Source organism: Maylandia zebra, linkage group LG9, assembly GCF_041146795.1.
Source record: "Maylandia zebra isolate NMK-2024a linkage group LG9, Mzebra_GT3a, whole genome shotgun sequence".
In the NCBI taxonomy this organism is placed as follows: domain Eukaryota; kingdom Metazoa; phylum Chordata; class Actinopteri; order Cichliformes; family Cichlidae; genus Maylandia; species Maylandia zebra.
The window spans coordinates 3,635,212-3,653,399 of record NC_135175.1 but is presented as its reverse complement, the minus strand read 5'-3'; the positions used below and the strand labels follow the sequence as shown (position 1 = coordinate 3,653,399).

The following is an 18,188-nucleotide window of genomic DNA, read 5'->3' as shown; positions in this document are numbered from 1 at the left end:
GTACTTGGGGATCCCGCAGGCGAATGGGAACCATGAAGAGGCCGCTAGAAAAGCTGCAACCACCAAGTACCTGCAGAGGGTCAGGCAAGTCCTGAGGAGTCAGCTGAATGGTAAGAACAAGATCCGGGCCATCAACACGTACGCCCTGCCCGTGATCAGGTACCCTGCTGGGGTAATAGGCTGGCCAAAGGAGGAGATAGAAGCCACTGACATAAAGACAAGAAAGCTCCTTACCATGCATGGAGGGTTTCACCCCAAGTCCAGCACCCTGAGGCTGTACGCTAAGCGGAAGGAAGGGGGCCGGGGACTGGTGAGTGTCAGCACCACAGTCCAGGATGAGACAACGAACATCCAAGAATACATTGGGAAGATGGCCCCAACTGACCGAGTGCTCAGTGAATACCTCAGGCAGCAGAAACCCAAGAAAGAGGAGGGAGACGAGGAACCATCATGGAAGGACAGAGCCCTGCACGGTATGTACCACCGGCAGATAGAGGAGGTGGCTGATATCCAGAAATCCTACCAGTGGCTGGACAAAGCTGGACTGAAAGACAGCACAGAGGCACTAATCATGGCAGCACAAGAACAAGCTCTGAGCACAAGATCCATAGAGGCTGGGGTCTATCACACCAGGCAAGACCCCAGGTGCAGGCTGTGTAAAGATGCCCCAGAGACAATCCAGCACATAACAGCAGGGTGCAAGATGCTAGCAGGCAAGGCATACATGGAACGCCATAACCAAGTGGCCGGCATAGTGTACAGGAACATCTGTGCGGAGTATAACCTGGAAGTCCCGAGGTCAAAATGGGAGATGCCCCCAAGGGTGGTGGAGAATGACCGAGCTAAGATCCTGTGGGACTTCCAGATACAGACGGACAAAATGGTGGTGGCTAACCAACCGGACATAGTGGTGGTAGACAAACAGAAGAAGACGGCCGTAGTGATCGATGTAGCAGTTCCGAATGACAGCAATATCAGGAAGAAGGAACACGAGAAGCTGGAGAAATACCAAGGGCTCAGAGAAGAGCTCGAGAGGATGTGGAGGGTGAAGGTAATGGTGGTCCCCGTGGTAATCGGAGCACTAGGTGCGGTGACTCCCAAGCTAGGCGAGTGGCTCCAGCAGATCCCGGGAATAACATCGGAGATCTCTGTCCAGAAGAGCGCAGTCCTGGGAACAGCTAAGATACTGCGCAGGACCCTCAAGCTCCCAGGCCTCTGGTAGAGGACCCGAGCTTGAAGGATAAACCGCCCGCAGGGGCGTGCTGGGTGTTATATATATATATGTTAGGGGTGCAACGATACTCGTATCGATATTGAACCGTTCGATACAGTGCTTTCGGTTCGGTACACATATGTATCGGACAATACAAAATGTTTTATTTATTTTATCAACTTTCCTTCTGACGATGCTGTCTGTTTTGAGCGCTCAGTGGATCTGCGCTCGACAGTGCAGCCTAGGCGGAGTAGTCGAACGCAGATTCACTGAGCGCAGGGCAAGCTAGCGAGACAGAAGCTAAGCTCGTTGCAACATGGCAAATTGAACCTCCCCCACCCTCATTCAGATCTGGCCTTTGGAACTATTTTGGTTTTCATGTGACGTATGACCCTGAAGGTAAGCGTGTCATGGACTAAAGTAAAACAGTATGTTGGATGTGCCACGCAATGCTCAATTACATGGGTGGGAGCTAGTGCGTTAGCGCAGTTAGCTCGTTAACGTGTTGACGCCGTCCAGCCCCATGCACAGGGCGATCGGCGGTAGCTCGTTAACGGAGATTTGCGTGTTGTGGCGTTAACGTCATTTCAACGAGATTAACCTGAAAGCACTAGTGGGAACACAACGAATATGACTGCACATTTACGCCGACATCATCCTAGTGCAAAGACAAGTGGAAGCAGACAAAAACAACAAGCATGCTACTAACTTTACTCGAGTCATTTAGACAGCTGTTTAATATGCTGCTGAGAATATAGCCCAGAAGAAGCAGATAGTATAGCTTTTATTTTGGAAAGAGACATTTCTCTGTAATAAACTCTCTTTTCCAAAGATGAGTGATTCCTCAATCAGATACAGGGCTCGCAATGCAAATATATGTCAATGCTTTTGCATTCTTTTGGAAATGTAGCTGGGTAATTATGTCATTGGCATCGGTGAGCCACTGTCAATATGTGACATATTGAAATCGCGTTTGAATTTGCGCTTGTTTTTTTGCTTTCACTTTGCAATCGCGCGAACTGTGTATAGAGAGCGACAGCACTGATTGGTGAGTGATGATAATTTGTGCACCAATTCCTCTGACATCGTCTTATCAATCGTTAGCTTACTACGCAAACATGACAAGTGAAATCTCCCGCAGCTTAAACATGTGAGAGGTTGATCGCGCAGAGAATCGCTGAGCTTTATGTGAGTGCAAGTGTAAAAGCAGCAGGATATATATTTCAGTTCTGCTGAGCCAAATAAGACAGGTCAGGGTGAAGAAGTGACAGCCAAAGAAAAGCTTACCGCAAAACGGAAAAGTTATGACAAATCAGACTATAAGGCAAAAAGAAAGTGCAGCTTTATGGTTTCATGGACAAAATAATTTCTGTGGCTGCAATATGACGAGCTAAATAACCAGGGCTGCACATAAGTGGTCCGCAGGTGCGCATTCGCTGTCAAAATAAAAAACGCGCACAAGATAAGAAGTTGCAACGCGTGTTTGCATACATAAGATTTTCTGGAGGAGGACAGACATTTGTTTAAAACTCTTAAAGATGTCGAAGAAGCTCCTTTAAGCAATTACTGTGATGTTCCTCCACCTCCAAAGAAATGTCAGGAGTCCGAACCACAAAAGAAGCAGGTATTCTCGGAAAAGTAGTTGCACCGTGACACCAAAGTATCAAACCGAACCGTGAATTTTGTGTATCGTTGCACCCCTAATATATATATATATACATATATATATATATATGTATATATATATAATGCTGGAACACTTTTCTGACTCAGTTTGTGAGTGAAGCTCAAGGTATTTTCTGAAGCTGCGTCAAATCTAACCTTCAATTTGTTGTAAAAAATGATCGATTCTGTTGAGTTTAACTGATTCTTTTACACAAGAGTTTGTATCCAGGATGGACTGCTCGATGAGAAATATATTCAACATTAATCAATGAGATGCAGTAAATCTGTTCGGTAAATAGATAAAAGACTTTTTATTGGGAGAAAGTGACTTCCACAATGAAGTGACTGCCCCCGTAAAATAGATGAGTAACCTGACTGCTCCCTGTTCAAGCACAGAGCTTTAAAACAGCTTTTACCATCTCCTGTTTCCTGGTGTGTGTGTGTGTGTGTGTGTGTGTGTGTGTGTGTGTGTGTGTGTGTGTGTGTGTGTGTGTGTGTGTGTGTGTGTGTGTGTGTGTGTGTTTACTAGCAGCGTTTAAAAGGCTGCAATTAATTTCAGCTCTGGTATTAATGTCCTGATTGCACTTTCCTTCAAAACTTTACGTGTCAGTTTAAAATCAACAACAGCACTGACTTAACTGTTTATGTACAAATACATATTAATGCATGAAATCATTATCAACTCACCGGGGCACCTTGAGCTCCAGCAGCACCAGTTGGCCCAGTATCACCCTTCTCTCCCTGTGGACACAACAGACATGTCAGTACCTTCCAGCTTGGAAGTATCCAGACATTAACTGGATACCGCCTCATCCTGAAGTCTACAGTCCTGACAAAAAATGCATCAAACTTGTAGCCTAAGCAAAAATAATGTATTCCAGCGCTTCCAGCCTGCAAACACAGGAGATATACTGTTTCACCTAAACATCAGGACTTCATAGCACCTGGAAAAATAACGTTGACGTGTAGAATCTGTGGAATCCCCATTTAAGAAGAGCAACCAGTCATGAAAGATGTCTGTCTAGCTTGCATCTTCATAAAAGTATCTGCTTTTGTATTTTATGTAAGCTCCACAAAGAGAAATTATATGTATCTGTGCCACTTGAGTGTGAGAGAACTGCTGGGAATTGTTATGTCGTGGTAGCGGCTCTGTATTGACGCACTTGTGCAGCATGTCCTGTGGTGAGATCTCGCACTGAGCCCACTTCTTGTTAAAACAAAAATATAAGGCAACAAACAAACACATTTGTAAACCACAACACAACGTGCATATAAAGTTTTAGCCATCTGCAAGACAGCAAAGTCCTCCGAGACCACTCTATACCGTGTTTGTTGACTGTGTGGTATGTGAACTGGTTCCAGCGTGGACCGCTCTAATACACTGGCAACGGCAATGAACATGCGAAACAAGCTGTAAAATGTATTCTGGTGCTGCAGGCCAGTCATTTGTGAAGATTTGACGCTGCTTTGCCTGCTGAGCAAATGTATGAGAAAAGAATTTTTCAGATTTTTAAAAGAGCAAAAAAAAGATTATGAAACCCAAATATACTAAAAGCTTTTCTTCAGCCTTTGGTTCGATGTTATGAGTGTGTTTGAGTGCTTTGATGTTACTTGAATCCAGTGAACATCATATTAAAAACTGATGGTTTCCTCTTTCTCATACATATTCTCTTTTTTCCTGCACAATGTGTTTTGTTCATCTACACACAAAGATCTTACTGTAGGCCTTCTTCTTTTGAAATTGGTTACAAATAAACACTTTTATACAAGTGTGCACACTGTGTGTTTACTGTGTGAGACCAGTGCATGTGTTGGGGAGGGCTCCAGCAGTGGATTGGTGCTCTAATACAGGACAGTATGCAGAAACATAAACTGTATTTCGATGGTAGTTGTTCTCTTTTGTTCCACTGTTTCTGTCAGTGTGACTTTTTCTTCTTTGTGTCCTGGGCTCGTGGTTTTGTTTCTTTCCTCTGTGGATTTCCTGTTGTGCATCTGCAGCACCTTTTGTTCACAAAGTAAGTTTTGCTAAAGATTTTTTTTAGGTTTCACTTGATAGAAAAAAATCTTAAACAGCAAAGGATAAACAAAAAGAGAAAATGATTGGCACCAACTATGTGAGTTTGAAAAATATGCACCTCCAGTCATGTTAAATAACAAAGCACCCTTCTTTAAACTTGTCACAACATAATAAGAAAAAGTAACCTGGCACTTGGCAGGTACAACCTCAGAAGAACTACAAAGTATGACATATTACTCCATGTCATTTTTTTCTCTGCCAAAAATTAGACCACAATGTGAAAGCGCTGTGTGAAAAACTAAGTACATTATAGAAATGAAGAAGCAGCCAGGTGCCTCTAACCAGATCAAATCAGCGAGGAGGACCACCTTTATAAAAGCACAAGTTTTGCTGTTTGCAGTATACAAAACAAAACCCCATACTGACGATTCGTCACGGCCCGAGACGTGTCACAGTAACGCGAAAGGTGCCCTTCCACATTACGAGACGCTCCGGATTCTTAATTGAAGCGCTTCCCGTTATTCACTTAGCAGCTTTCTATTACAGCCCTAACCCTAACCTTACATTTATAGATCCCTTCTAATACGCTCTCATGCCTCGGATCATATCGACGATTTGTCACATAGCGTCGGTATGTTGCATGTTGGGATGAGAACATGGGGAGAATTCAGGCATACCACAGAGGAAAGACAAGATGTTACTGTGGCTGCACGTCCGTCTGCGTGGGGATATAAGTCCATTTCCCAACAGTTTGATTTCCATCATTCGACAGCGAGAACGTGGCAAACATTCTTGACAGCTGCCAGTCTTCTCAGGAGTGGATGTTCCAGTAAATTCACCCCAAGGCCAGACTGTGCAATGCTTGGAAAAACTGCAACAAACCCAAGAGCAAACTGAAGCATGAGTGACCTTTTCAATAATACGTTAGCTATAAAGAAAAAGGATTTGATGTCAGCTGTCTGCTGCAGATGAAGAAAACAATATGTCTGCATCATCCGAACAGTGAAAGAAGGGTGAGCACTTAAAGTGAGCCTGACAGTAAACTGCAGCGCTCGCACTTAATAATAGATGACCAACTAAAATCGTAAATGAAGCTAACAATAGCATTAGCATCCCCGGAGCAGCCTCAGTTGTCAGATTAGATTCTTGCTCTTGGAAATAAATTATAACATCTTCGAATATTTATACCGATAAGCCAAAACCTTCTGAGCATTTTGTAACGAGGGCCCGTTTCAAAGTCTGGGATATATTAGCTGAGGGGTCGGCTCAGAAGAAACGGGCAGGTGTAAAAACCAAAGTCATTTGGACAAGAGCCAAAGTGATATAGCCAGACGACTGAATCAGAGCATTTCAGAAGTGCTTGTGCGGTCAGCCTGATCCACAAAGGACACTGAGAGGTTTTGTAGAGTCAACAGATGTGTGACAACAGCAGCATGTTAACAACAGTGGAAATAATTTACTGTACAGCATTCACCGTAGCTCTTAGCTGAAACAGCTAACAAATATCTATCTTTTTTATACAGACCTTTAAAGGACAGTTGTATTACCTTAGTAACCAGCTGACCATCTAATCTAATTAAATAAATTACATTTATTTCTACAAAGAGCTGCACAGGCGCCTAAAAATCATTTCGAGGATGTTTTGCTATATTCCATCATATTTATGCAACCTTTATTCAACCTTCTCACATAGCACCTAATTGCTTGTTTGGTCCTAAAATATCTTTTCCTTTTCCAGTTACAAAGAAAGTCCTGTGCGGTACTGTTCGCTGACATATTAAGCCAGGCCTTCTTGTTAACCTCAGCTCAGCAGCGCCTAACTTCAGACCTGGGTACTCTGCGGGGCTTCAAGTATGACAGTTTGAGGTGTGAAACATTTCTCTCGTGTTCGAGCTCTGTGCTGAACACAGAGGTTACCGGGTCCCTAAGATACAGTATATTTTGAGTGCACGGTTATGAAAGTTGGCAGTGAGGAAACAACTGAATTAGCTTTCTGTTGCATCTCTTTTCTTTTGAAGTGTCTCGCCGCACTACGCACATAAACCCATAAGAGCAGCAGACCTCATAATTACACAGCCAAGACGCCCACCACAGCCCAATAAATGACAAGATGACATAAATCTCTGGGTGTCTAGAACAAGAGAAAATAGACAACACACAGAAGCTGGCCTGACACGGTCCTTTTATGTAAGCACACTAATCCAGCACTTCACCCTGCCTCCCGCTGTTAAAGACTGAAGAGCCAGTGACAAGTTGATATCTCTGAGCTAAACCGAACTTAGACACATAATATTTGTAGATTTGAAAGAAAAAGTCTGTAAGAGATAAAGGCAGCAAGCACAAGAATGTAAGAACACGCTGTGTCTGACCACATCTTTTTATAGGAGAGGATCACTGAGGGCTGGGGGTGGGTAGAAGCCCAAAACGTAGTGGTGATGTACTTCAAGCAACAACAAGAGCTGGTGAATGAATGAGGGAAAGATGTGACTGAAAAAGCAGATTTAAGTCTTGATTGGCCAGCTGATCTGCATGTCAAACATAACCAATGATCGTGAGCAGTTTGAGCATCTGACCAGCACCTTGGTACTGCTTCAAAGTACGGAGCATAACCAGATTACAGGCATTCTGGCCTGAAACTCCTTCTGAAATCCACTAGGAAGGCCTGGGAGGAGCAGCTAGAAACAGTTTACCTGGAGGGTCAACTACTGATCCTTTCTGTTAAAAGGTTCCAGTTGAAGTAATTTTATCTGATAAGGATTCCTCCTGACTTCCCTTTAGTGATTTCCTGAGCACATCCAACTGAATGGAGACCATGCAGCATAACCAGAAAATGCTGGTATGATTGCATATCCCGGGAATGCTCCGGGATCCCCCATGATGCTCTTGGGAAGCCTTTCATGTTTTATCAGATATTCCCCTGCTGATGCATACAGTAGTAATAACAGATTTAGAGCTATCTGGATCTTTCTCCAAACCCTCAACCACCCGTCGTTGTACTGGAGAGAATTCAACAACGAGCAGCATCACCAGGTGCAGCTCATTGCTTGTTGGCTTTCCCTATCATACGTCTTACACTAAAAGGCAACTGTAGTTGTAAGGTAGCAGAGTGTATATGAAACTGTACTGACAATCTCTAAAAGTACAGGAATTTTCAAATCTGGACCAATGACAAAGCTAAAACTACTTGTACTAAGTAGGTTAGCTAAGATAACAGTTCATCAGCTGTGTAGCTACAAACTGAAAAAACCCAAGAGTTGGGATGAATGATTAGTGGCTACTTTATTCCAGAAAGCATTTCCACTTGCATATTCTCAAAGTTGGTGGAGTCTAAATATTCTGTATAAGGGAAGCATCTCATTTTCCTTAAATGAATAAACAGCACCCATACTCCCCATATTTACCACAATTAATCACCTCATTAAACAGCTTAATGTGTGAGTTGCAACAGTTCGGTGTCATTGAGGAGGTATTTAACTGTGTGGCAACATGTGAGGACTTCTTTCAGTCACACTGGGGTAGTGTAGTTTATTTCCTACAGACTTTGGTAACTGACTGTAGTAAAGTAAACACTGATTAGCAAGCTGCACGGCTATTTCCCACAAACACAGATACTTGTTTATTAGTGCTAAGTAGTGCAGCAAACTTAGCAAAACTGAAGCAGAAACTTCTTGGACAGTCTGTGAGATAATGTCATTAGAAATGCTCCAAAAGCCACCAACCCAGCCGAGGCTTCACTTATCTCATTCTGTCCGCTTGGATGAGGTATTCCTGCCAACTCCATGCAGCACTGCCTTTGATGTTGCTGGATAAGTAGCTCTCATACTTTAGCTAAAACTTGCTTCTTGTTACATTTTTTGCTTCACTCTGAGCTGCTGCCTGCTTTGCTCTGTGTGTAGGTGGAGGGACACACACACATACATCTTTGAGAGGATAATCACAGAGTATTCCAAATTTAGTCATAGCAAATAAGTGTCAGTCCTTTAACTGCATGTCAGCCCACTGCTTTTCATTCGGGCCCCCTGGTAACCTCTTTTTTTGATTAGGAAAACTAAACAAAAAAGTACCCTACATGCTGTTGGGATGCCTTTTCTTTAGGCTTCTGAAGTGGATTTCCTCTGAAAATTGAGGTAGTTACTGAAGCTCCTGTTCCTCACAGCCACATTTTACACATATATGTGTGTGCGCGCACACACACACACACACATCAGGTGTTGCTATCCTAGTGGGGACATCTCATTGACATAATGCCCTAGCCGCTTACCCTAACCATCAAAAATGAATGCCTAACCCTGACTGTTACCCTAAACCTAACCATAACTTAATTGTAACCCTGACACTAAAACCACATTTTAAGTCTCAAAAATGCCTTTGCACTAGTGGGGACCGAGATTTTGGTCCCCAGAAGTATAGTAAACTTCCAATTTTTGGTCCCCGCAAAGACGTCTAAACAGGTACACACACACACACCTCCTCTTGCCAAACAGTAACTTTATGACCGCCTTGATGTGATGCATTTTGGGAATTGCTGGCATTAAAAAATAACACGGGTTAAATTATACAACGCAAAATACAAACAGGACATGGCAATAAGAATTCATATGTGTAATAGTCAGCCATATAGCCTTAAATAGAAGAATATAGATTTTATTGTAAGCAGCGCAGATACTCACAAACCCACTGAACTGACGAAAAGAGGAAATATTAATGAGAAGTATCTATCTGTGCTTCACAAATCATTTTTTAAGTACAAAATATTTCAATCTGTGTTTTTAATTTTGACTAAAGTAGAAAATTATATCATGATAAAAGAGTATTTTGGATGAAATTTCTGATTTTCCTGTTATAGACAAAGAGCAGTTGATTTTACATATTCTCATATTAACTAACATTTTGTTACAGCTTTCTTATGTGTGTAATGCCCCAAATGCCCAGCTGACCATTTTCATTCTCAACCAAGGACCCTCAAGTGGCTCTATACACAGTGTTGGGAAGGTTACTTTTAAAATGTATTCCATTACAGATTACAAAATACATGCCCCAAAATGTATTCTGTAACGTATTCCGTTACAGATTCCCAACACATGCACTGTGATTTATCACTATTATTGAAGGTCAGCGGCTACAAACCGTAGTAAAGGGACCTCTGGCTAATATGGTGGGTTCGTGTCGGGCTTGTAGCCGAAAAATCGCTTTACTTTGTTGTGTGGGTCAACTTTTCTTGCGAGAGACAGAGAGAGGCGTTGAAAGGAACTTATTGTACAGTCGAGTCTTGACAGCTTACTTACAACTGGGCTCGTCAGACACTCTTCTTGGCTGAAGTGGTTATTATTATATTTACATGCTTCCAGCTCCCGTTTCTGCTTGATAACAACTCGTACTTTTCCTTTTTCTCCCTCCTCGCGCTCACAGACACATAACGTGTATGGCAGTCCATTCTCCCTGCAACACGGACTACACTGCCCATGATGCTACATTCTTTAGAGCTATACCTGTAGCATTCTGCCTGTTAGCTTAGCACAACAACAACAACAAAAAGGCGCTCTCTCATGCAGGAAACACGCAGAGAGAGAGCGTCGCCCTGTAACCATGGCAACCGTAACGCTGCCGCCTGGAACAACAGAACGTAGCTGTCAAACAAAACCCAAACAGTCCTGACCCGCCACAACATGAAACAGGAAAGTACCGCAGTGTAATCCATTTATTTCAACAAAGTAACTGTATTCTAAATACCACCTTTTTAAACGGTAACTGTAACCGAATACAGTTACTCATATTTTGTATTTTAAATACGTAACGGCGGTACATGTATTCCGTTACTCCCCGACATGGTCTATACATCTGTTACTTGTGGGTAACAACTGATGATTTGTGGGCCTGTCAGCCTGAGGGAGAGGGAAACTCGAACTTATGCATGTACTTAAGAGGTCTCTGAACTCGCTTCCAAATTACAAGAAACAGAGTTAAAAATAAACCCAACCTAAATGCTACCGGCTTCCTTTTGATCTGTGTAAGTAGACGATTGTCATTTGTTGGCTCATTTAAGCAACATCATTTAAAGGATCCTGTGGTTTCGTTGGTCCCGAGAACATGCTTCTGCTAATATTATTAATGGGTTTTCAAATGTATATAGACAGCCTAGCCCCATTTGAAATCTCCCCATCCCTGTTTTCCAACAGATAATAGTTATACAGTTAGTAATTACAGGGCAGCACTGATTGGCATACAGTATCTTTATCTCTTTATCTCTCGTAACATGAAAACCTCACACAGCTGCATCTGAAATGTTATAATTTTGGGTGTAGAACACTCGGTATCTGGTAATAAGAGACCTACTGCCAGCACTGAGCTGATCATTTCTATCTGACTTCACTTGAGTGTGAAACATCAAATCCTAAACTCTTTGAAAGTGTGATGCTGAAAGATAGCAGCTTTATGAGTGTGATTAAAGGCCACAGTAGCAGCCTAAAGCCTTCTACAGTATATCTAACGTTAGGCATCATTAACATTCAATGGGGCTTCCACGGATCGGTGAAAATAAATTCTTTACAGCTGATGAGGGAGACCACCTCAGGCAGTGACCACACTGAGAGCTTTTTTACTGCTATACATCACTTTTTGTTAACTGCGTGGAAGTTGTTAGAACGGGGCTTTTACAGACTAAGAGCTAACTATTTATTCAGTAACGACTGTTCAGTTGTTCTCTGTGTATCTTTTTAAATGATGCTTCATGCTTTTCCATTAGACGTCCCCATTACAATGTTCTGTTTGGTTTTTCATTTTATCATCAGCAAGCAAACTAACATTTCTGAGGGTAGAAGCACGTACACCTAAAACTGATCAGGGGTGTCAGTCATCCTTTATATGAGCTACATGGTTGCTATTTGCAAAGGCAGGTGGAAACCTGAACGGGAAGGAGGCCAGACCAGGTGGAAACCAGTGCGGAAGTACGACAGCGCTATCCAACATGACACCTGAACAAATGTAGACCACAACACTCTATAGAAATCTTGGACCGCAGTTTATTGTCCAACATGAACCCCTGTGTGCTGAGGTCATGAGTCCCGCCCTGTGGCAGGAGAAAGGCTGCTTTGCTCAGCTGACTTGTTGTGTCAGACCTGAAAGGAAGCTCTGTCCATCTCACCTGTGGTTGTGCTCCAAAATAAATGTTCTCATCAGACCTCAACAAATATTAGAGAAAGACTCAATTGTGTACCCAAAATAATTTTCTGTACATTTCTGTTTAAATTCCAGTTTGGTAAGAGGAGGAAGGAAAAAGAGATCAAGTCAAACATACACAGCGGTCAGAGGTTTCTGTGGTAATTTTTGGCTTGGAATGATTTTCCTTGAACTGCTCTATTTCCAGGGTGGGCTGGTTGTATAGCATGCATCTTTAACCATTTACAGAATGAATTTAATGTCTTTTATTTATTCTGCATTTTTTAACACACATCCGGTCAGAGTTAAACATACAGGCTCAAAGATGTACTTTGGTATTTGGTGTAATGTCCCTTAGCAAGTTGCAGCTCCGTCAGATGCTTTGATAGTGTCGACAACCTTGTGTCATGATTCTGCTTGAAAATTTGACCACTTTACTTAGTAATATTGGCAGAGTTCCTTTCAACTGATTGGCTTCCTAGCATGGACACGGCTTTTAAGCATATTCCATATTTCCAAGACGGCTGACGTCAGGGATTTGGGAAGGCCATTCCAGTAGCTTACTGTAAGTTTGGATGTGTGTTGGGGATTATTGTCCTGGTGGAACACTCAGTTGTGTCCAAATTTCAACCATCTATGGATTTGAGTTCCACTTCTGCATTATTCCATCAATTTTGTGTAACGTAGCACTGCAGCAAAACAGCCCCAGAGCATGATGCTGCCATCGCTACTTTCATCTAGGTTCATCTAATTCTTTGGACTTGATCATGAGGATGAGCAGTGAATAGAGCCAGGTCCTGCCGAGTCAAAGAACAATATAAAATATTTAACTCCACTTCTTCCAATATTTAAGTGAGAATATGTATCAGGGATGAAGAACAATATCCTTTCACAGTATTTCCAAATGTGAGCCTGTAAGTAATTTTATAAACCTCTGTGGATTACAGAAAATACAAATTAAATGTAAACTTGTGCAGGTTTTTTTAGGTTGTTAAAGATGTATTCATTCAACAATCAGTCCTTCAAAGTATGTTGGTATGTTGTGCTTCCTGGTAATCATTATGATGATCAGTCTTCCCTGACTTTGCTGCAAGAAACTGTATTTGTTTGTTAGGCTTCCTGCATCGGTGATGCAGCTCAAGTCACCAGTTTAGTTAATCTCAGCGGCTCTCTTTACTTCACTTTCTACTCAATTTACTTTACTTATAAATACTATAAATTAGGCATACAGAAATACATTATCTCAGAATTATACTTGGCGCCGGTGAGGTCGGCTGCCGTGCTGGATGCTCTGCCCTAACTTCTCCACTTTTTGCAGTTTTTCGTCACTTTTTGCTATATCTGCCATAATCTTGCATGGGCATCATGCAAAACACACAAATCCGCTACAGTAGAGACACTTTGGTTTCTATTGGTCTGCAATACACGAGCATTTCACCATGTTTAACTCCGGACCCAACCTGGCCAAAGGAGATCCTGAGAGAGAACAAAAGACGCGACCCTAAGCGACGGCCTCGAGGTAAAAGAGCCGGCATCAGGAATAGGCTACGGGCTCGCGCACACCGCGCACCCATGCCCAGTATCCTGCTAGCCAATGTTCAATCCATCGAGAACAAGCTTGATGACCTCAGAGCCAGAATCAAGTTCCAGAGAGACATTCGGGACTGCAACCTCCTCTGCTTCACCGAGACTTGGCTGAACCCAGCGATACCAGACCACGCCGTGCAGCCGACGGGGTTCTTTTCGGTTTACCGCATGGACAGGACAATGGAGTCGGGGAAGAAAAGAGGTGATGGAGTATGTTTGATGGTGAACAACAGATGGTGCGACAGCACAAACATCTCCCCACTCACACGCTCTTGCTCGCCCAATCTGGAGCTTTTGATCGTTAAGTGTCGCCCTTTCTATCTCCCTTGGGAATTCACTGCAGTCATTGCCTGCACTGTTTACATTCCGCCTCACGCGGACTCGGACACTGCCTTATGTGAGCTACATGAGGCTCTCACACATCAACAAACACTTCACCGAGATGCCGCACTCATTGTTATGGGAGATTTTAACAGAGTGAATCTCAAACGGACATTTCACAACCTTCACCAGCACATCAACTGCCCCACCCGGGGCACGAGGACATTAGACCACTGCTACACCCCGATCAAGAACTGTTACGAGGCTCAGCCCCTGCCGGCATTTGGAAAATCGGACCATTCCGCCATCTTCCTCATGCCTGCTTACAAACAAAGGCTAAAGCAGCAACCACCAATCAGGAGGGAGGTCGCTCGCTGGACGGACCAATCAGTGGCCGCGCTCCAGGACGCACTGGATGACGCAGACTGGGACATGTTTCGGCGCAGCTCTGATGACATCAACATGTTTACGGAAGCGGTTGTGGGATTTATCGGGAAACTAGCGGACGACACAGCAGAAAGAACTATCATCCGAACGTTTCCCAACCAGAAGCCGTGGGTGGATAAAAACATCCGCGACGCTCTGAGATCACGCACCGCTGCCTGCAATGAAGGGCTTGTCTCCGGTAATATGGACCTATACAAGGCTGCGTCCTACAACGTGCGCAGCGCGGTCCGAAAGGCAAAGCGGAGCTACGGGGAAAAACTAGAGTCACAGCTACGACAGTGCGACTCTAGGAGCCTGTGGAAGGGACTGCGGACTATAACGGACTATAAACGACCAGCTTCTTCAATGATGAATGCCGACACTTCACTGGCTGATGAGCTGAACACGTTTTATGCTCGCTTCGACGCCGCAGCATTTAAAACAACAAACGGCTGCGCGCGCTCGGAGTGCACCAGTGAAGAAAATGCATTCGTCATCACAGAGCATGCCGTGAGGAACACCTTCAGGAGGGTGAACACCAGGAAGGCAGCAGGACCAGATGCAATCCCTGGCCGGGTCCTTAGAGCCTGCGCTGATCAACTAGCACCGGTGTTCACGGAGATCTTCAACCTCTCCCTGGCCCAAGCTGTGGTTCCCACGTGCTTCAAACAGTCCATTATTGTCCCTGTTCCAAAGAAACAACAGCCCGCTTGCCACAATGACTACCGTCCAGTAGCACTGACTTCAATTGTGATGAAGTGTTTTGAAAGACTGATGAGAGATCACATCACTTCTTCACTTCCTCCCACCATCGACTCACTTCAGTTTGCTTACCGGACTAATCGTTCCACAGACGATGCCATATCTCACCTGCTCCACACATCCCTGAGTCACCTGGACACTGGCAGAGGGAATTATGTTAGGATGCTGTTCGTGGACTACAGTTCAGCATTCAACACAATAATTCCCTCTAAGTTGACGGATCTAGGACTCAGCTCATCACTGTGTCAGTGGATCCTCAACTTCCTCACAGACAGACCCCAATCAGTGAGGGTGGGAAAACAAGTCTCCCCCTCCATCTCACTCAGCACTGGAGTGCCTCAGGGCTGTGTTTTAAGCCCCCTGCTGTACTCACTGTCAGAGATGGGCAGTAACGTTACTGTAATCTGATTACTTTTTTCAGGTAACGAATAAAGTAAGGGATTACTATTGCAAAAATGGTAATTAGATTACCGTTACTTTCCTGTAGGAACGCTGCGTTACTGCGTTACTAAAACCGTGATTTTTTGCGAGAATGTCTCACGACAGTGACGTAAGCGAGTGCGACGTTCGTGACAACAGCTGTGTGCAGATCAACAATGGATCATATATCGAGTGCGGGAGAGAGTATGAGCATGCAGCGTTTAAAGCGTGGAAATACTGACCTTACACCGAAAAAAACCCCTAAACTTCTGAGCAAGCACCGAGTAGCTACGACGTAATGGGAAACTCACAGAGAAACTGCCGTATCCTTCCACTGACCGCGGCACACCTGCACCAGGGTAAACCTCCGCCTACCCAACTCCTGCTTTACAGGTGAAAATAGAGCAACAGGACCGCTGAGTCTTTGACTTTATTTATTTTCTGCTGTGTTTTACTTGCATCTATTTGAAAGACTGAGTGTAAACACACAAAATATTTTATTTTATGTGCTGGAATGTGCAGAAAATAGGTTTAAATATTAAACTAATTTCTTCCAGTCAGAGAATGTTGCATATAATTAAATTTTTGCTTGATGCATAAAGTTAAAAGATTAAAACTAATAAAACAAGTTTTAAAAAGAGAATTTTCCATTTGATTACATTTTGTATGATGGATTATGCAGAAAAAGTAGAATTGGGCTGAAAGATCTATCGCTTTATCACCTCTTCAGGTTGTAAATCATGTTTTTAAAAAGTAACTAAGTAACTAAGTAATTAATTAATTTTGAAAATAAGTAATCAGTAAAGTAACGGGATTACTTTTGGGGGGTAGTAATCGGTAATTAGTTACTGATTACTTTTTTCAAGTAACTTGACCAACACTGCTCACTGTACACTTATGACTGTGTAGCCACATCAGACAAAACCTCCATTGTCAAGTTTGCTGACGACACTGCTGTTGTGGGCCTGATCTCCGACAACATCGAGGCGGCCTACCTGAAGGAGATTAGGAACCTGGAGACCTGGTGCCAGGAGAATAACCTCCTCCTAAACATCAGCAAGTCTAAGGAGCTGATCGTGGACTTCACTACAAAGCAGGCGAGGAATTACAAACCCCTCATCATCAGTGGCACGCCAGTGGAGAGAGTGGACAGTTTCCGATACCTGGGTGTCCACATCACTCAGGACCTGTCATGGTCCTGTCACATCAACACCCTGGTTAAGAAAGCCCGTCAGCGTCTCTTCTTCCTCAGAAGACTTAGAGACTTCCATCTGCCACTGAAGGTGCTCAAGAACTTCTACTCCTGCACTATCGAGAGCGTCCTGACGGCAAACATCTGCACCTGGTTTGGGAACAGCACCAAGCAGGACAGACGAGATCTGCAAAGGGTGGTGCGCTCGGCAGAACGCATCATTCAATCAGAGCTCCCTGACCTGCTGTCCATCTACACCAAGCGGTGCAAGTCCAAAGCTAGGAAGATTATGATGGACCTCTCCCATCCCAACAATGGACTCTTCTCACTGTTGAGGTCTGGGAAGCGCCTCCACTCCCTTAAGGCCAAAACAGAGAGAATGAGGAGGAGCTTCTTCCCCCAGGCTATTCGGGGCCTGAACCAGGTGTAGGACTGGACTCTCCCAAACACGTCACTATAAGACTGGACTCTCACACACGTCACCACACGCACCACCACACAATCCTATAATTCCTATAATTTATAATCCTTATCTTTATAATCTCTTCTGCTATTTGCACGTTCTTTACTGTAAATTCCTAAGTTAATTTGTAAATTTTGTAGTAAACTGTAAATTGTAAATATTGTAAAACTTTTCTTCTGTCATTTAATGGTCGGGCATTGTACAGCTACAAGCATTTCACCCCCATGTCATACTGTGTATGGTTGTGTGTGTGTGACAAATAAAATTTGAATTTGAATTTGATACTTAATCTCTTTAGGGTCGGGTAATGTTCCCATCTGTCCTTCATATGGAATGTAAACATGTTTGTCAGACACAAATGGAAATCTTAATAGAAGAGCTCTAAGATCAAAGTGCATGCAGTAAACTCTGTTTGAAAGGGAAGACGTTATCATTCCTGAAACGCTGCTCGTTTAGCACAAGACTACTACCACCATAATCCTTCTCCTAATGGTCCTAATGTCACCTAGTAGATGTTATGAGAAAATAGCATATGGATTTAAAGGGCCATTACTATCTATTAGAGATGGACCGATCCGATATTACGTATCGGTATCGGTCCGATACTGACCTAAATTACTGGATCGGATATCGGCGAGAAATAAAAAATGTAATCCGATCCATTAAATATCAAAAAAGCACCTCACAAAACTTGCGACACGGCGTAACTCGTCTCATAACCGTAGCACGTCAGAGCAGTATGGTCACGTGATACAGCGGCTGTGTGTATTTGTAGTCTCACTACCAAACCAGCATTTCATCTCCGAGGAAGTTATCCCAGAGAGAAGTAAAGCAAGTGTGTAAGTTCCTCTCTGAATGTTTGTAAAGCATTCCCACGTTAAGCTTAACAACTGATATATGGAGCAAGTGCCTCTCTCTCTCTCTCTCTCTCTCTCTCCTGCCGCTACTTCATGAAACTGCTTAATGA

General features: G+C 43.4%; 1 protein-coding gene across 1 annotated transcript in view; it reads right to left on the bottom strand.

Annotated features, from left to right (window-relative positions):
• Positions 1-18,188, bottom strand: part of LOC105941330 (uncharacterized) — a 65,293-nt gene that overhangs the window by 32,830 nt on the left and 14,275 nt on the right. Inside the window, exon 16 of the mRNA XM_076888734.1 lies at positions 3,566-3,619. Coding sequence (XP_076744849.1) covers positions 3,566-3,619 — 54 coding nt within the window. The remainder of the gene's footprint in view (positions 1-3,565; positions 3,620-18,188) is intronic.